The sequence below is a fragment of the Lontra canadensis genome, unplaced genomic scaffold (assembly GCF_010015895.1).
Source record: "Lontra canadensis isolate GAN:19392208 unplaced genomic scaffold, GSC_riverotter_1.0 scaffold4, whole genome shotgun sequence".
NCBI classification, from domain to species: domain Eukaryota; kingdom Metazoa; phylum Chordata; class Mammalia; order Carnivora; family Mustelidae; genus Lontra; species Lontra canadensis.
In genome coordinates this window covers 20,852,208-20,869,474 of record NW_022630998.1, presented here as the reverse complement: position 1 = coordinate 20,869,474, position 17,267 = coordinate 20,852,208, and the positions used below count along the sequence as shown (strand labels likewise).

Sequence of the window (17,267 nt, the reverse complement as noted above, 5' to 3'; positions counted from 1 at the left end):
GCCAGAAGGTAATGATATATCTGCCATGATGCAACAAGCAGACCTGTCTTCTGTCAGGAGTTGAAATCATAAAGGAATAAGCTGTCGTTAACAACCTCTCTCCAAACACAAGAGCTGTCATTCCATTGTTTTCTTTTGCTGGCATGGGGGCTAGTGTGGCCTCATATACCTTGTCAGTTCAATAATGTGCTAAGCTTTTTTAACCTTTTCTGGAATTCCTGAACAATCTTTTATGAAGTCTGTAATGTAACAGCTTATATTTCCTTTGATTAATATATAGTTTTTTCAAAGTTTACTTTTAAAATTTGGAATTAGTGCTCTTGGTTTCAACCTATAATTTAGTAGTCTGTATTTCAAATAGGAAAAAAAGAATTAGCAGGTTTTTTCTTTTTAATTTGAAATGTAAATTTTAGTTGTCTAAATTTAGCCAGTCTTTGAGGGGAAAAAAAATCAATCATTATTTAAATAAGTTGCTTGTAGTTTTATAATCTAAAATTTAAGTACTTTTAGAAATAGTTAAGTGAATAACCACAATGCAGTATATTTCATGATTATTAAAAAAATTTAAATTATTACCTTTTTAGCTATTGCAGTAACACCTGCTCAAAGTAACAAAAGAGAGAGAGAGAGAAAATTAAATAGAAAAATTGAAGAAATAAAAGTAAAAGAAAAAATTCATGGTTTCTTGCATCAGTTTCCAGGAACATCCATGTATACTCATGTATGTATGGTGGTGTATGTGCACACATGTGTAACTACTTTTGAGCAAATGATCTCACTCTCGTGCTTTCATCTGATAACTCTTAAACATCATCTTATATGAATGAACATACATACACACACATACCACTCATTCTTCTTAAGAGCTACATAATTTTTAATGATACGAATATACCGTTACTTAATCAAATAGTCTCCTACTGGTGGATATTTAGGTGATTAATAGTTTCTATGTTATTACAAAATGCTTTGATGAGCATGCTTGTATGTATGTATACAGTGTGTACTGCTCTAGTGTAAATTACTACAAATGCAATTTAGGGTCAAAGGTTAATAAGCACATTTAATTTGGGGCTATATAACTAAACTGCCACTAAAAAGATTGCTTCAAATTACATTTCCAAGGATATTAAAACTTGTTATTATCATACAACTTGTTACCAATTTATCTGCCAATCTTATATGTTGAAAATGACACCTTATTTTAATGAGCATTTCTTAAATCCACAAATCTTTGAATTACTATAAAAAAAGCAATGAAGCTTATAAATCACTTAAACAAAGATATACTTGAAAGGTCCAAAAAAATTTCCATATTTTGGAGGTTTCTGAGACCTTAAACATACATCTCCTGCTAAACCATATTCTGCTTGTACTATATAAATATTAAATAATATCCCAAAAGCTGCTATATGGCATTGCTCCATATATTCCAAAATAAAACTATGCCCTAAACTGATATGTACTTCTTACTACCATCTATTAGCCAACAACATCCACTAAAATCCTCTTAAAATTTCCATGTCACCAACTTTGTAAATACTTATCCTCAAACAGTAAGACCTAGTTACTAGTAAGACCTAATACATAGTTGGAAGACTAGGAATTGAAGGTAGGAGTTAAGAAGGTGTTACCAAAATTTTATTACTTGAATTACTGAGAAAAAACAACAAGAAGAAACCACATCCTATTTTAGACAACCACCCATAATGGCTCCATACGTATTTGTAAAAAAAAATCCTAATACTATAATCATTCAGCTTTACAAAATGTGCCTGTCAAAAAAGGGAGGAATCCCAAATGCATTAAGGAAAGAGGAATCATCAGAACAGAAAAGGTAAGTATAGGTATTAAAAGGGAAGCAAACAATTTAAAAACTAGAAAGCTCTAAATCAACTTTTGAAGTCTGTAATTTGTATCAGTCAAGCAACAGTTTATGTATTCTTTAATTTAGGTGTCCCATAATCAATGGTTTTAAAAAAAAATCCTAAAATATTCTAGTGTGATGAACGCTGCTACATAAGGATGTCATCCTCTAAGATTTACATACAATTTTGTTATACAGAAAACTGCTTTAATGTTATTTGTTTAAAAAAAGCTATGTATTGTAAAGTGACTAAATATCACTGGAATAACCAGATAAAACAACATGTAATTAAAATGCTATACTAAATTCTTTTATCTCCATTCCTTCCACAAATCACACTAAAATTTTAGTTAAAAAAAGTTTATTACTCAAATTACTGAGTAAAGAAGGGTGGTATTAACCCATCAGGACAAAACAAATGAGAATGGAGAGAAAAGAGGACACAGACATTGATACATTTTTCGAAGACTGTAAGCTGATAGAACTGGATTTGTACCATAGAGGAAAAAAAACCTCAAGTGCCCAGAAGGAAATAATGACTACAAGAAAGCCAACTCATCCACAGAATTTGAGAAGAACTCAGAAACTGGGATGCCCGTTATCCAGAGGCATTACTTTTAAGTTCACATTAGGTACAATTATCCCATTCCTTAAAAAAGGAAACCCCAAACCCCAAAACTAGGTCATAATCTTACATTATGCAGCTAGCCCTATAAGAGATCAAAGGTGTTTCCTTTTGAGAAACTTACCTAGAGAAGGCCTAGAAGGACAAAAGACCACAGGAGAGGAGAGAGACACAAAGCTCAAATCAGGTGTACTATGCAAAAGTCTGCAAAATGATTCAAAAGAGAATTCCATTCCAAAATATGATATAACTTTATCAAACTATCAAACTATGATAGAAGAACTTTAAAAATTCTACAGAAGGGTTAAAAGATAAAGTAGGTAACCTAATAACAAAACTAGAGCAAAAAATAGACGGAAAATAAGAAAGTACAGGCAATTAGACAAAGCATTCACAGGCTCAATCCACAATTCCAAAATCAAGATACTAATTCTAGAAAAAGAGAAGATTAAAATGAAAAAGAAACAACACAAAAAATCTTCTAAGAATTGAGAATCATGAGTTTACAGTACAGACAGAAGGAACACCAAGTGCCCAACACAATGAAAGAAACAAAAAGATAAAAACACCAAGGCATAGGAAATTCCTTAAAAGCAATATGAGTAATTTCTTGACATCAGGCAAAAGGAAAAGAAGCTTAACAGAGGGAACAAAAGTATTCAAGGTCAGAATGGTATCAGACTTTTCAGTTAAAACACTGGAAACTAAAAGACGATGAAACAAAGCATTCCAACTTCAGAATGAAAATGATTTTCAACTTGGAATTCTATGCCTACCTGAATTATCAAAATAAAGGAAGCAAGTAAAATAAAGGCACTTTTTTTCAGAAATAAAAGGTTTCAAAAACTTATCTTGTATTCACTTTTTGATGGCTCCAACAAAATGAGGGCATATATCCAAAAAGCTGGGTTCATTAGATCCAGGAAACAGGAGTTCAAACATAAGGAGACCATCTAAGGGGAGTCCCAGGAAAACAGGTAGATAGGCAGGCTTAGAAAGTGACCAGTTAGGACTGGAAAGAAAGTCCACGGGTTCCAAAAAAGAGTTCTCCAGAGAAAAACAGGAAATTATGAGATGATTTGGTAAGTCTGACCCTTTAAAAACACTACTGAGAGATAAATCAAAAGCTGAATTAACAATTACTGTAAAGAAAATAGGAAAAAAAAAAGAATTCCATGAAAACAAACTTCAGCAAAAATGAAAAATAACCATAAGTTGTACCTGAGTCAGCCATAAAAAAATTTACAGTAGTAGTAATATTGTAAAGCTTGATTTCTGATTTAATCCAAAAAACTGCAATAATAGGAAAGAGATTCTTGTCTACCATAACAGAAAGTGACTGATAGATCAAGAAACAGTATTAAATTTAAAAATATGGATAGAGAGCACACAAATAATACCAAAAAGTACTGAGTGATTATGTCTAGGGAACAGAATAAGTGAGGAAGGATTAGCAAAGGATAATCACTATTTTGATAAATGATTTTTGATTTTACTTGACTTTCAGGTTGCATGCATGTACCATCTGATGCTCTGCAGTTTTATTTTAATACATTTTAAGTGTAGATTTCTTTCCATTTGTCTTGCTTAAGCTATGTCATACTTCAACATCTGTATTTACTATCAGAAATTAATATATTACTACTTCTCCCCTTCTTTCCTATTGTTTTTCTGAAACATCTACAAAAATATTAGATTTTATTCTATTCTTGACTTTTTCCCTATCAATTTTTTGAAATTCTTATGATAAAAAGTCATGTTCTTTATCATTTTTAAAAATATCAATTTTTTTCCTCAGATTCTCTGCTATATTCTGTATACAATACTCTTCAACTCTAGGTTTTAATTTACCAATTCTCTCTTCAACTGTGTCTGATAGTTAGTTGCCTCACCTGACTCTTCCTTGTGACGAATCATTTCCTCATATAATTTTTAGTTTCTGACTAAAAATTCACCTTCATTAGGGTTTAACCCTGGGTTGGAAAGTGTTGTTACTGGGAATTTTGTGTTTGCTTCCATCTAGTACCCCAGAAGTTTCATCCGTCCAAAGTCCATTTTTACATTAATATACATTGTTTGAAATTCCCACACTTATATGGGTTGTCTAAATTCAGGCTGCAAATCCAAATCCAACTTTGGAGTGTGATCTGTGGCTTCTATTTCCCAAGGGAGGATGTTAATTTACCCCACGTGGCCTCTCTAACAAATAAACTTCCTCTTTTCACCTTTGGGCCATGAACTGATTTTTCTACTCCTGAAAACTAAAAGGGCAGAAACTTCCAGGCCTTAGCTATACCCAAGGGTCTTGGTATTAGCACTTGCCTCTCAAGCTCAAAGCTGTAATGTAGACCTAGGGCTTGTATCTCATTAGCTATCCCCTTGGGGTTGCTACACTATCGAGGAACTTACCACCATGGGTATAAATTTTTTTCTTGTAGTTAGGCATTTAAAGATTCCTTTTCTATCTTTTGAACTTAACTAGATACTTAATATCTTTGTTGTTGCTATGTTTTATCCACTATTCTTACATGTGTGTATGCAGAAGGGAGAAATGCATATTAATTAGCTCAGTCCACCATGTTTTAGAACCCAAACTGTATCAACTACATTGATAAAAATAGTATAATTTCTTTAAACTTAGATATAACAATATGAAAGCTATACTCAAGGTAAGTAATTATGAAAACATCAGACTCTTCTAAATAATCCAGCTATGAGAACTTAGTAAAAATATGGGTGGGCTTAGTGAAGTAACCAGACTTCTTACAAAACTATTAAAATCAATAAATTTTATCATTTTGAGTATGAACCACTTATTAGTATTTTGAAAGTATTCTTCATAACTTAAACTTTACTTCTCTACTGATTTTATTATAAAACATTTCCTAGGGGCACCTGGGTTAAGCCTCTGCCTTTGGCTCAGGTCATGGTCTCAGGGTCCTGGGATTGAGCCCCACATTGGGCTCTCTGCTCAGCGGGGAGCCTGCTTCCCCCGCCCCCCCACTGCCTGCCTCTCTGCCTACTTGTGATCTCTTTCTCTGTCAATTAAAAAAAAAAATTAAAAAAGAATTTCCTAGAACTTCTTACTTTCTGTCATACTAAATATAATTGCCATCAAGTTATAACTTAGCCATTATACCTAGAGCCTGAGAAGTATAAATAAACTCTCAGCCAATCCAAAGAATGTTACCTACACCAGGTTCTAGTGCGGTATCCAGATTAAGAGCAAAACATCACCTGGGACAGTCTTAGAAATATAAATTCTCAGGCTCCAACCAGACTCTTCTGCATCAAAATCTGGTTTGGGGACAAGGCAATTTGTGTTTCAAAAAGCTCTCCAAGTGATTCTGATGCATGGAAAATTTTGACTGTATAGACCAGTGGCTCCCAAACTACTCTCCATAAAACTTTTTGACAGTACAACTCAGTCAGTCAAAGCCTGGACAGGGAGAGATCAGAAAGCTGCCTATGATGTAAAATTTAAGGAGCTACTTACTCTCAGGATCCTACAAATATTGCACGACCCTGAGAGACTGACCAGCTCCTTAAATTCTGCACCCTTGTTCTACATCTGCAATTAGTAATTAAATGATTTTAAGTAGTGTAATGACTTCTCTTTCCTTGCCCATTTTACAAAGACCAACTGAAATGCCTAAAAAGATACACATGAGAAAAGATCAAAGAAGAAACACGTATGAGTAACTCTCAAACTGCACAAACACTGAATAATCAGTACTTGGCTATATGATACACTGTTTCCGACTCCAAGTAATGTATTATGCAATGAAGACTGTTAAACACTAAAAATATGAGCTATGGCACTCAGAAGTACTGTGGGGATGTATCTGATATGTACTATTTCTTCAACATGAAATCTTAATACATTTTTTATAATAAAGTTCTAAAGTATCTAAAATGCAAGGACTGAAATATCTTTAATTCTCAGACTGTTAGCTATGGAGCCCTAGGGTTTGGGGAAGAAATCTCAGGGGTCATTGTAGAAGTTGCTCCAATTCTCACCCCAGCTTCATCCGAAGTAGCTCCATAGATTTAAACCGACTTTTTACAGAATAGTCGCCTCAGAGGCAGGGTTCCACTGATGGGAAAAAGTTTTAATTTAACCTTATAATGCTATGAATCCAATATTAGGACCTTTAATCTTTTCCTAAAAATCTGCAAGAGATATAGCAGATTTTTTTTTTTTTGAGCTGTGAAAGCAGGAATGTTTATTAGTGAGAGTGAGTGAGCTCAAGGGACAGCTGCCACAACAGACATACTATTAACAAAACTGAGTAGAGATCATATTGTCTATCCTGAGAAATAACAGATTCACTTCAGTTGTGATATCAAAAACTGACAGATCACAAAAAAATGGGTAATGCTCCCAGTCTTTTCTAAATTTTGGAAACATTTCATTAAATACAATTTTTGAACAAAGTCCACAAAATAAAAATAGGGCTAATCTGATTAAAAGGTAAGGATGAGATAGCTTTAGTCCTTCCAATTAGTCTTCCTCTGCCTGCTTCCTAGAATATCACCCCTTTACAACCAGTGTCCTCCCACCACACATAAACACACCAAAGAAACACCATGAAATGGTAAAGCCAAAGTAACAAATCACTTTATCTAGATTAAAAAGGGATAGCCATTTAAAAATATTCACCATGTAGAAATTTACCACAATAAAGGTCATATTGTTTTTTTTTATAAAGAGAAAAAAGTGTATCAATTAAACTTTTAAGTACACAGTACTAAATACACTAAATACTAGAGTACTAGGAAATCAGCTGATTTTTTTTTTTTTAGGAATCATGAGTTGCCATTATTGAGAAAAGCAGAAAAGAGTCAAAGCAATGAAATGCTGTTAGTTTCTAAACACTACACTTCTACTAACAAAATGCCTGACTAGTCTAAAGTTACTGACAAACTTCCTTCCTTCTGTTTGGGATATCAACAGATAGTTTGTTCATAGTTGTTTGGCATGACTTACCATACTCTTTCACCTTGAAAAATCTTACATAATAAAATATCCTAGAACAGGAAAGGCTTACTTGATCTAGTAGCAGGAACAATAAAATTACATACAGTATTTCACCAAGCCCTCATATGTACGAACACACTATTTTCTTTACTAAACTGTATTTTCAAATATATACTGAATTGTGATCACATTTCATATATAATGTTCTTAATCAATGACAGCATCTCTTATAACCACAAACTAATGTGTCAGAGAGAAAGTTCATTTCACTATTCATAGCCAGAAATACATATGCTTAAATAATACAATATTTTATGTGAGTTACTTCAATCTAAACTTCAATTTATTTTATTTAAATTCTACTAAATTTTACTTAAATTCCATTAAAATTGCACTGTTGAAATTTGCAGTCAAAAGTAATGTGTTGTGTTCTTTACATATCCATGAACACTGAAAAAAAAATACACGATTAACCTAAGAAATTCTACTTGAAGCACTTTAAGGGCCTCAAAAACTATTAACAAAAATATTCTCTTAAGAGCTGGGCTGGGCCTTGATTTTATAATTTCCGAGGTAAAAGAGCAGGAAACCTATCTTTAACTTGAAATCATCAATGTATCAAGTAATTCCTCTCCCAGTATAATTAAAAAAATGTAATATAGCTCTTATAGAGCACACATGCACAGATACATCCCTAAATAACTTTAAGTTCTTATATGAAATCTTTTTTACAAGACAACACTTTTTTCTGAAAAAACTATTCATATTTGAAATAAACCTATACTTTGGAAAATTTGGCTATTCACTGCAGAACATAAGAATAAGACAGTTAAAAAAAAAAAGTAGCCAAACATTAAGATGTAACAATTATAGGTCAAAAACAACCCAATTTTACTATTCTAGGAAAGAAAACCTTGCATACATAAAATAATGGTTTCTAGAAAGGTAGAATTCAAGTAAAAATAAAGTAATTCAGTAAATATCTCAATTTACCATTTTACAGGTCTTTGTCTAATGCTTAAAGCAGTTTATTTCTGAGTTCTAGAGTTTTTAAAGAAATGACAAACACTGAGTCATTCCAACTCTTTTTTTTAAACTCTTCTTTTAAAGAATAAGAAATTAATTCCAAGTAGATTTCCTTCAATTTCTAACTTAACTAAATTAGGTATGCAAAGATTTACAAAAGCAATCTTGATATTTTTGTAAGTATTTTAAATAATATTGATAAGTGTTTGATAAATTAAGGGATATTTCAAATGATAACAAATTTAGAATAAAAAATATTCATTTTAAAAACATTATCTAAATAAAATACCATTTAGTTTTCCATTCCAACTGTAAAATAATGAATAATCTTGAATTACAAATAAAAAACAATTTAAAGATAAAATTATGTTTAGAATGTACTTTTGAAGAGACAGGATAAAATAATTTATAATGCATAATAAAACAGAGCTATAAAATGCCAAAAAAAATAGAAAAGAAATTGCACTTACATCCATAGCTCTCTTAATAAAAGGTATCTGTGTGCCACTGTCCAGATCTTCATTTATAATAAGCCTTCTAGCCCACTGACCTGCCCTGACAACACCACTACCATGAATTAAAACCATCAGTTTCTGTGGATTTGTCAAAGCATCCTCACTCATAAAGATAAAACTCTTTGGTTCACTCTCAGTGGCATCTACCTGTAATTAAAAAAAATTAAATAATAAATACATGTTTTCTGATCAGGCACAGACATAAATGAGAAAACAACTAATGGTTACCATAAATTATAAATGGCTACTAGAGTTATAGAAGTAAAAAAGCTTTAAAAAACTGAAATATTCATTAGACATTAACATCTACATATGAAATGGATTAGCATCAAAGACATGATAGTAATATGGCAAAAAAATACTGGAAATATATCTCCTTATATTATTGGTGCATATTTAGTATTATAATATAAATAAGAATAACTGATTTTTTGAGTCCTTACAGTGTAGATACTATGCTAAATGTCCTAAAAACATTACCTCAATCACAATCTCATTAAAGTGGTGGTATTATTATTATCATCACTTATACATGAAGAAATTGAGGCTTAGGGAGTTTAAATAACTTGCCAAAGATCACACAGCTAATGAGTCTATAATTCTATAACAGAAGTAAATTACATCTATAATAGAAAGCAGAAAAACCCAACAGGAGCATACACCTGTTGGAAAATCATATATTAGTAAAGACTACTACTAAGGTTTTAAAAGGTAGGAGAGGAAACTATTTAAAAACGCAATCACCTATTCTATGTAAGTGGTCTTTGAACTTTCATTCAGGATGTGAACACAGGCTCATGTAACAATTATTTTATGAAGGAATACTATTTAAGTATTCCTCTAACTTTATTTTATGTACTAAATATTTATAGGATGAGTATTTTTATACATTTTATATAGTACTTATTTATGGAATGAATATTTTACATATTTTGATTGTATTTAATGTTTAGGTTTAAACCAGGTGATTTTATGTTTTAGACTTGAAAGACTCAAAAGACTTACAAAGAGATCACTTCCTAACCTGTCTACATGACTGATGGCCTGCACCGAATGGTATTCCACATCAGCAGCGGCCAGTAACTGGGAATGGAAGCTTCTGTGCAGCCATGTCAGAGCCAGAAGCTAAAGTCTTGATGGCTGGTAACATACAGACTCAAACAGAGAAGTTCAGTCCATATACTTTATAATGAAATAGCTCTTCACTTCTTTAAGAGTATAGATTCATGAAATTATGAAACTAAAAAATAGACAAAAACTCGAGATACCCAAAAAAAAAAAAAAAAAAAAAAAAGTCCTGGATTCTACATGTTCCCCGTCACTATTCCTGGGAAGAGAAAAAAATTAACATTTCTCTAATTCTAAAACAAATAGATTGGTGGCCATTTGTTTAAATACCACAAAGGGCAGTTATTTCAGCAAGAAGAGCATAGCCATAGGGCTTAAAAAAAAAAATCCCCTCCTCAGGGAAGCCTTCCCTGTCTACCCCTAAATTTAAATGTCTCCTCAAGAATTTCCTAGACTCTTTTTCTAGAAAGTTTTATTTTCCTTCGCAGCACATAATACAATCTAATGTATGTTCTACTTTATACATATGTTTATGTAACTGTTTACTAACCATCTCCTCTCACCACCAGAATGCAAATCCAGGAGGGCATGGACTTTTCTGTTTGTATGCAGCGACATTCCAATGGTTAAAAGAGAGGCTGGCACATTGTAGCCACTCAGTAAATAAAGCAATGAATAAACTTTTATAATAAGGAATGTTATCTAGCATCACCAGTGACCTCCTTTAAATAAAAGGCATTTAACTAAATAATGTGTCCTCTTAACTTGTTACAATACTTGCCTGGCTCAGAAAGCATATATTGAAGATTAAAATAATATATAACTATAAAGAATTTTAAAAGAGCTACACAATGCTAGAAATTAAAACGGCATAACCGATCTTAGTAGTAATTAGTATGCAGTAATAGAAGTATGAAGTGTGAAACAATCACATTAGCTTCTCTTGCATGTGACGTCCAGAGTAAGGAAATTTTGATGATAACAGCAGGCATGACTGAACTCAGAGGAAAAGAAGTAATTGAGAAATGGGGAAAACCAAATCTGAGAAGGGAAATTCCCTTTTACCTATGAATGTTATATGAAAACAGAGGAATCACTCAGTTAAAGTGGCTTTAAAAAAAAACAAAAGTGAGGGGCGCCTGGGTGGCTCAGTGGGTTAAGCCACTGCCTTCAGCTCGGGTCATGATCTCGGGGTCCTGGGATAGAGCCCCTCATCGGGCTCTCTGCTCAGCAGGGAGCCTGCTTCCCTCTCTCTCTCTCTCTGCCTGCCTCTCTGTCTACTTGTGATTTCTCTCTGTCAAATAAATAAATAAAATCTTTAAAAAGCAAAAAACAAAAAAACAAAAAACAAAAGTGGTAACAACAAAAGAAAAATTCAAAAACAAAGTTGTCAATGTATAATGAAAAAGGGGCCACAAAGTCTTCCAGTCATTCATTTACCAAAGAGTACGTCTAAATGTGCACAAATAAAAGTACGTCTTAAAATCATTGAGGCCTTAATGGATCTTAGAATGGCTATGGAAATGGACATCTGTTTATCTTAATTAAAAAAAAAAACAAACCCTATAGCTGTAGACTTTGCAGTAGGTGCTGTTCACTATTTCTTTTCTCTATTTGACTAAGTCCCCTGTTACCAGGGAACTGAGTCAATTTTTTAAGCAGAAGAATGTTGGCACTTCAATTCCACAGTAATCATTTTAAAACTGGAAGAATGCTTATTTTCAGAAGATGAAATGTGTTTTTTATATTAAAATGCTGTTCAAAAATATTTAAGGGCTGCAAATTAAGGTAGCCATGAATAAATGAATAAAAGTTTTATAGAAGAACTGACTTTAAAAACATGAGATCATCAGAATATTCAAGGAAAAAAAACAATGAAAATGAAAAATGTAGTTATTAATGATTAAGGTGTAAGGGCAGTATTTAGGATGGTCATTGGCTTATATTCATCTCAATTTAACACAGAACTCTGAGGTTGGTATCTATAACTTACTTTGTAAAAAGTTAGTAGTAAGTTTAAATACTAAAATATCTACATGAATAAAACATAATTTTCGGCATTAGCTTAATTAAGTTTGAAAATGGCTGTTCCAAGGCCACTGTCTTCAAACAGCACTAATTCATTAAACTGAGCTTTCATTAAGGAATGCATATAAAAGTCATCCTAGTGCACCATCTAACTTTATTAACCAATCAACTTCAAAGACCAACTGATAAGTGAGAACAATTTTTAGCAGTTAACAATTCACTTCAGGATACCCATGAACCCCACTAATTGTGATGATCATTTAAACATGGCTGAAAAAATGAATGAAAATTTATAATCAAGTTATTAAATTAATTTATGTAATCTGAAGTTCTACACAAGTATAAGATATTAGAGTTGAAAATAATCTGTACATGAGAATATATGTAAGGTAGGGAGTAAACATGAGATATACATGATAATGATCTTTACCATCAAATCATGGGTTTCCATCAGGTGCTGTTATTTGCAAAAAGGAAAGAAAGGAAAGAAGTCTTTCTTTCCTTATTAACAGTTCAACCATAAAACTAAAACTTAGCTCTTCATCAGGAAAAAAAACAAAACAAAACAAACCACTTTGAGGTATTCCTATAATAAAAAGAACAACTGTGATACAAAACAAGGCAAAATAAAAAACCACCTTCACTGCTAGCTTTGGGATTTAAGAGAACTCAGGAGAAAATGAATAGTTATAGAAAAAAAATTTCATAGTAATATAAAATATATGATGATAACATACAGAGAGACATTAATTTCCTAAAACAAAACAAATTTTGGTTTCTTTTCAGTTTATAAAATCAGGAAATGTTTACTAACCATAAATGGACATGACACTATTGGTCTCATATAATGCAAAGTTTTCTCTATGCTTATTAGCTTTACAGTCTCAGTTTAAACCAGAGGAAAGTAATCAGATCTATAAAACGAAGTCCTCCTAACCCTAACGTCAAGCTTTCTATAAAGAAAATTAGTGAAACTTAATCATTTAACATAATCCATACAGCCAATTATCTTCTGATTTCTTCTGGCAATGAGTTTAAAAGTTCCATGTAACTACAAGTATTAATCAGTTAAATGGCTCAGTCTCAACTGTGTTGTAACAATAAATCAAGCTAAGTCTCCTTAAATATTATTCTTCAGAAACTGAAAGAAAGAAAATTAACAAGAAAGATTGAACAAAAGGAAGAAAAGTTTCCAAATAAAGGAGGGCTAGCCTAGCTATTGCACAGAATAGTATTTTATTCACTAGTACACACCAGCACCTGAAACAGCGCCTGGCACCTAAAAGACTCTTAAGCAAATTTTTGCTGAATAAATGAATAGATGATTAACAATGTGGCCTAGCATTTGAGCTTATTTATATAAAATTAAACATAAAATATATTTTCCTTTTAAATACTGAACTTTGGAATTAATTTGTGAGGATAATTATTATTTAAAAATCCTCAAACCCTCCAATTCATAGTAGAATATTACCCAAGGAATTTAAAAATCTCATGCAAAATATCATGTAGACAAAGTACTTATATGCAAAGTTTTGTACCTTAAATTCATTACTTTCATAAAAGCCTTCCAGATTTTTATATATCATACACTCAGTTATCAGGAACAGCAAGGATCATCTAATCTAACACCACCACTGTTTCATATATAACATTACTGTTTCTTCATTTTTTTTATTGTATCATGTTTTACATTAAAAATTTTTTTGTGTGAATTTAAGACTGAGAACATATCTCAAACACCTTTACTCTGAAATGGGAAAATGTACAAAATTTGGAAAGAATGTTCTACAAGAAAGGGAAGGAGCAATGTTATAAAACAGGAAGCATGAGGAATGAATTTGGGAATGTGTACAGGAAATAACATGGAAATAAAATATATAATTATAAAAATCAGGAAATTAAAGAGACAGTGAATGTCTACTGCAACATCAAGTACACTGGTTTACTTCAAAAAATAAGTAAAAATAAGTTATACCAATTAAATTAGAAGAGGCAGGGGGTAGTCCTTTTTAAAGGCGTCATCATTTAAAAAAAAAAACTGGTTATCAATATTTTTTTCCTCTACATTGAAGAGTATTAGTTTTAAAGAATTATTGTGCACAAATGAACTGAGATACACTGCCAGGCATTTAATATTAGCAGTATCAACATCAACATATTAGGACCTTAATGTTTAAACTTACCACAGTTAAACTCATATAAACAGTTTCTTCTGAATTGAAAACTATTTCATTTGGAAGTTTAATCATTTTTAAAAACTGCACTTACTGGAATTGAGATTTTTTTCAAGTTACAGTCCTTTTCCAAGAGCTCATATACATACTTCGTAATAATCTAGGTAGAAATAAAAAAACACATAAAGATATAATGTCATCCATTATCAAAATTCACATAACTGGCTGTTATTGCTCTGAATGAGTATCTATCTTTGAGTGCCCCACCCAGTTGAATTGAGAAATAATCGACATACGTCACTGTATAATTTTTAGGAATTATAGCACGATGGTTTCATTTGCATATATCATTAGATGATTACAACAGACTCAGCTAACGTCCATCTTCTTACATAGATAAAACAGAAAGAAAAGAAAAAAGGAAAAAAAAGGAAAGAAATTTCTTTTTGTGTTGGGAACGCTCAGGATTTATTCTTTTCCAAACTTTACTATGTGTCTTACAGCAGTATTAACTGTGGTCATCATGTTGTACATCATATCCCTAGTACTTATTTATTTTATAACTGAAATGTTTTAATACTAAATTAGGAGAATCTGGCTTACTTCTTGCTGTTATGTTAATAACTATGAATCTTAATACTGAAAATTAGGGCCAGATAATATAAACTTGCAAAAATATACAAGGACCTCCTGTTTTTTCAAAGCAGTACTCTGAAACCATATTTTCTTTTTTCAGTATTTCTAGAATCTGTTTCCCCCTACGATTTCCATATAGGAATTGTACCTGATACAGTACTATCTGTACTGAATCCTAATACCTCGTTTGTATTCACTGAATCAAGGAGGAAAAAGTCAGAGATATTCTACACAAAAAAAGGAAAATTAATCCAACAAAGTTAGGCGTCAATTAGTATTATTGTTTATAGCAGGCAGAAACATAGTTCCCCAAATACGTCCACATTCTGACTCCTGAAACCTATCCATATGTTATGTTACATGGTAAAAGAAATTATACAGATATGATTAAGGTTAAGGACCAAAGATGGGGAGATTATCCTGGATTACCCAAACTGGCCAAATCTCATCTTTTAATTTTTTAAAACTAGAAGATCACAGAAGAACAAAGGGATACAAAGTGAAATGGCCTTGAATGGTCATCCCTGGTTTTGAAGCTGGAGGAAGGAGACAATGAGCCTCTAAAAGGTGGGCTAACCATTCAACAACCAGTTAGAAAACAAGTCCTCAGTCCTGTATTTACAAAGAACTGAATTCTGCCAACAACTCAAATAAGAAATAAATGGATTCTCTCCTAGAGTCTCCAAAAAGGAACATAGCCTATGCATACCTCGATCTCAGTCTGGTGAAAATCATACTGGGCTTCTGACCTGTAGAATTGTGAGATAATGTATTTGTGTGGCTTTAAGCCACTGAAATTATAGTAATTTGTTATGGCAAAACTGGAAAGCTATGCATTATATCTGTGAAGGAGGCAAAGAAAGTGAGGAAAGAGATACCAAGGGAAAGCAATGATTTAATAGATTTTAATGGTCATTTTAAGAAGTGTTGCTCACTCCAAAACTGTCTTTAATCATCTATGCATAATATCTCAGAGAGTAATTTTAGCAGCAACATAATTAAAAGTCAAATTTTATGAAACAAAATCAGAAGATGATTTTTTTTTAGAAAATTAAGATGTCAATTGCTTTGGTGCTGTATTCTGTCATCTAAAATAGATTCTCTATACTACTTTCTTTAAGGAGCCCAAAATTCTTTCTTCTATGTATATGTATTCATTCATTTTTGAAAGCATGTATTGGATGCATGCTAGAATAGCTTTACCTTGGCTAGTAATGATAATTTCAAATGCTACAACACTACACTAGAATGAGGCAATAATCTAATAGTTACTAATCACATAGCATTCCTATATCTTAATGTAGTAGTTAAAATTATGTTCATTATACCATCACCAGAAAGTAGTGGTACTGTAAACCTGAAAAAATACACTAAAAATATGTAGGATCTGACAAAAATATGTATGAAGTTATATAATGGCCTGCCAATTGAAGAAAAATGACCTAACTAAATGAGATTAGCTAAAACCAGTGGCTTATCACTTCTGAAAATTTCCTATTACCTATGAAATCATAAAATATTCTTATATTTAAAGCAATAATAAAACCAACCAAACTTAATTCAAACCCAAGTTAATTTTACCACTATGCAAAATACTTTAGAGATATAATTTGAGAATTAAAAAATTAAACTATTTTGGCAGTTCATACCTTAAGTCAATACAAAATACAGTATTATAGTTAATTCTCAACTTTCATAGTACATTATAATAGAAGAAGATTCAAAAACTGCTTATGTTTGGTTTCAAAATACATTATTGGGCAAATGTCTTCACAAAATATCATACCAAATAATAAAACCATACATCAGTAGAGTTGGAGAAACACTACGTAACTTGCCTAATTTACCTCACTCTCTAATTCCTGACTGTAGAAGAAAAACAAGCATAGACTAAACCCTCTATCTCCGGCAATTCTGCTACCTTGAATTTTCTCCTTAGCCCCCATTACATGTCAACTGTTTCAGGCAACTTTTCATGCCTCATCTCAGCCCTACCAAGATAGGATGAAGTGACCTATCTTTATGCTCTTCTGGATGTGACTGAATAGGATCATGTAATATATGAATTTCGTATCATTCATCTTTCTGTTACCTGACTAGCCTTGGAACATTATAATTTGGGTATCCTACTCTTCCTTGAAGCCACACAGAAGAGTATCTGGTACATTGAAGGGAGTTATACACGGTACACAAATTCTCCTCACTATTCATCCTGTCTACATGTTTTGAGGGAGAAAACTGTCTGTTTTTTTTTTTAATCTTTAAAAAGAGATTAAAAAAATATTTTCTAATTGCTGAATCAAGTTTTAGAAAGAAAGCGTCAAGGATTCACTGTCCTGCTTAC

The 17,267-nt window shown here is 32.0% G+C and overlaps 1 protein-coding gene across 5 annotated transcripts in view; it reads right to left on the bottom strand.

Annotated features, from left to right (window-relative positions):
* FAM172A (family with sequence similarity 172 member A) overlaps positions 1–17,267 on the bottom strand; it is a 420,413-nt gene that overhangs the window by 296,843 nt on the left and 106,303 nt on the right. For all 5 annotated transcript variants that reach the window (XM_032846420.1, XM_032846414.1, XM_032846433.1 and 2 more), the window contains 2 exons: positions 14,382–14,447; positions 8,970–9,161 (listed from right to left, as the gene is read on the bottom strand). In XM_032846420.1, the coding sequence (XP_032702311.1) occupies positions 8,970–9,161; positions 14,382–14,447 (258 nt within the window). The remainder of the gene's footprint in view (positions 1–8,969; positions 9,162–14,381; positions 14,448–17,267) is intronic.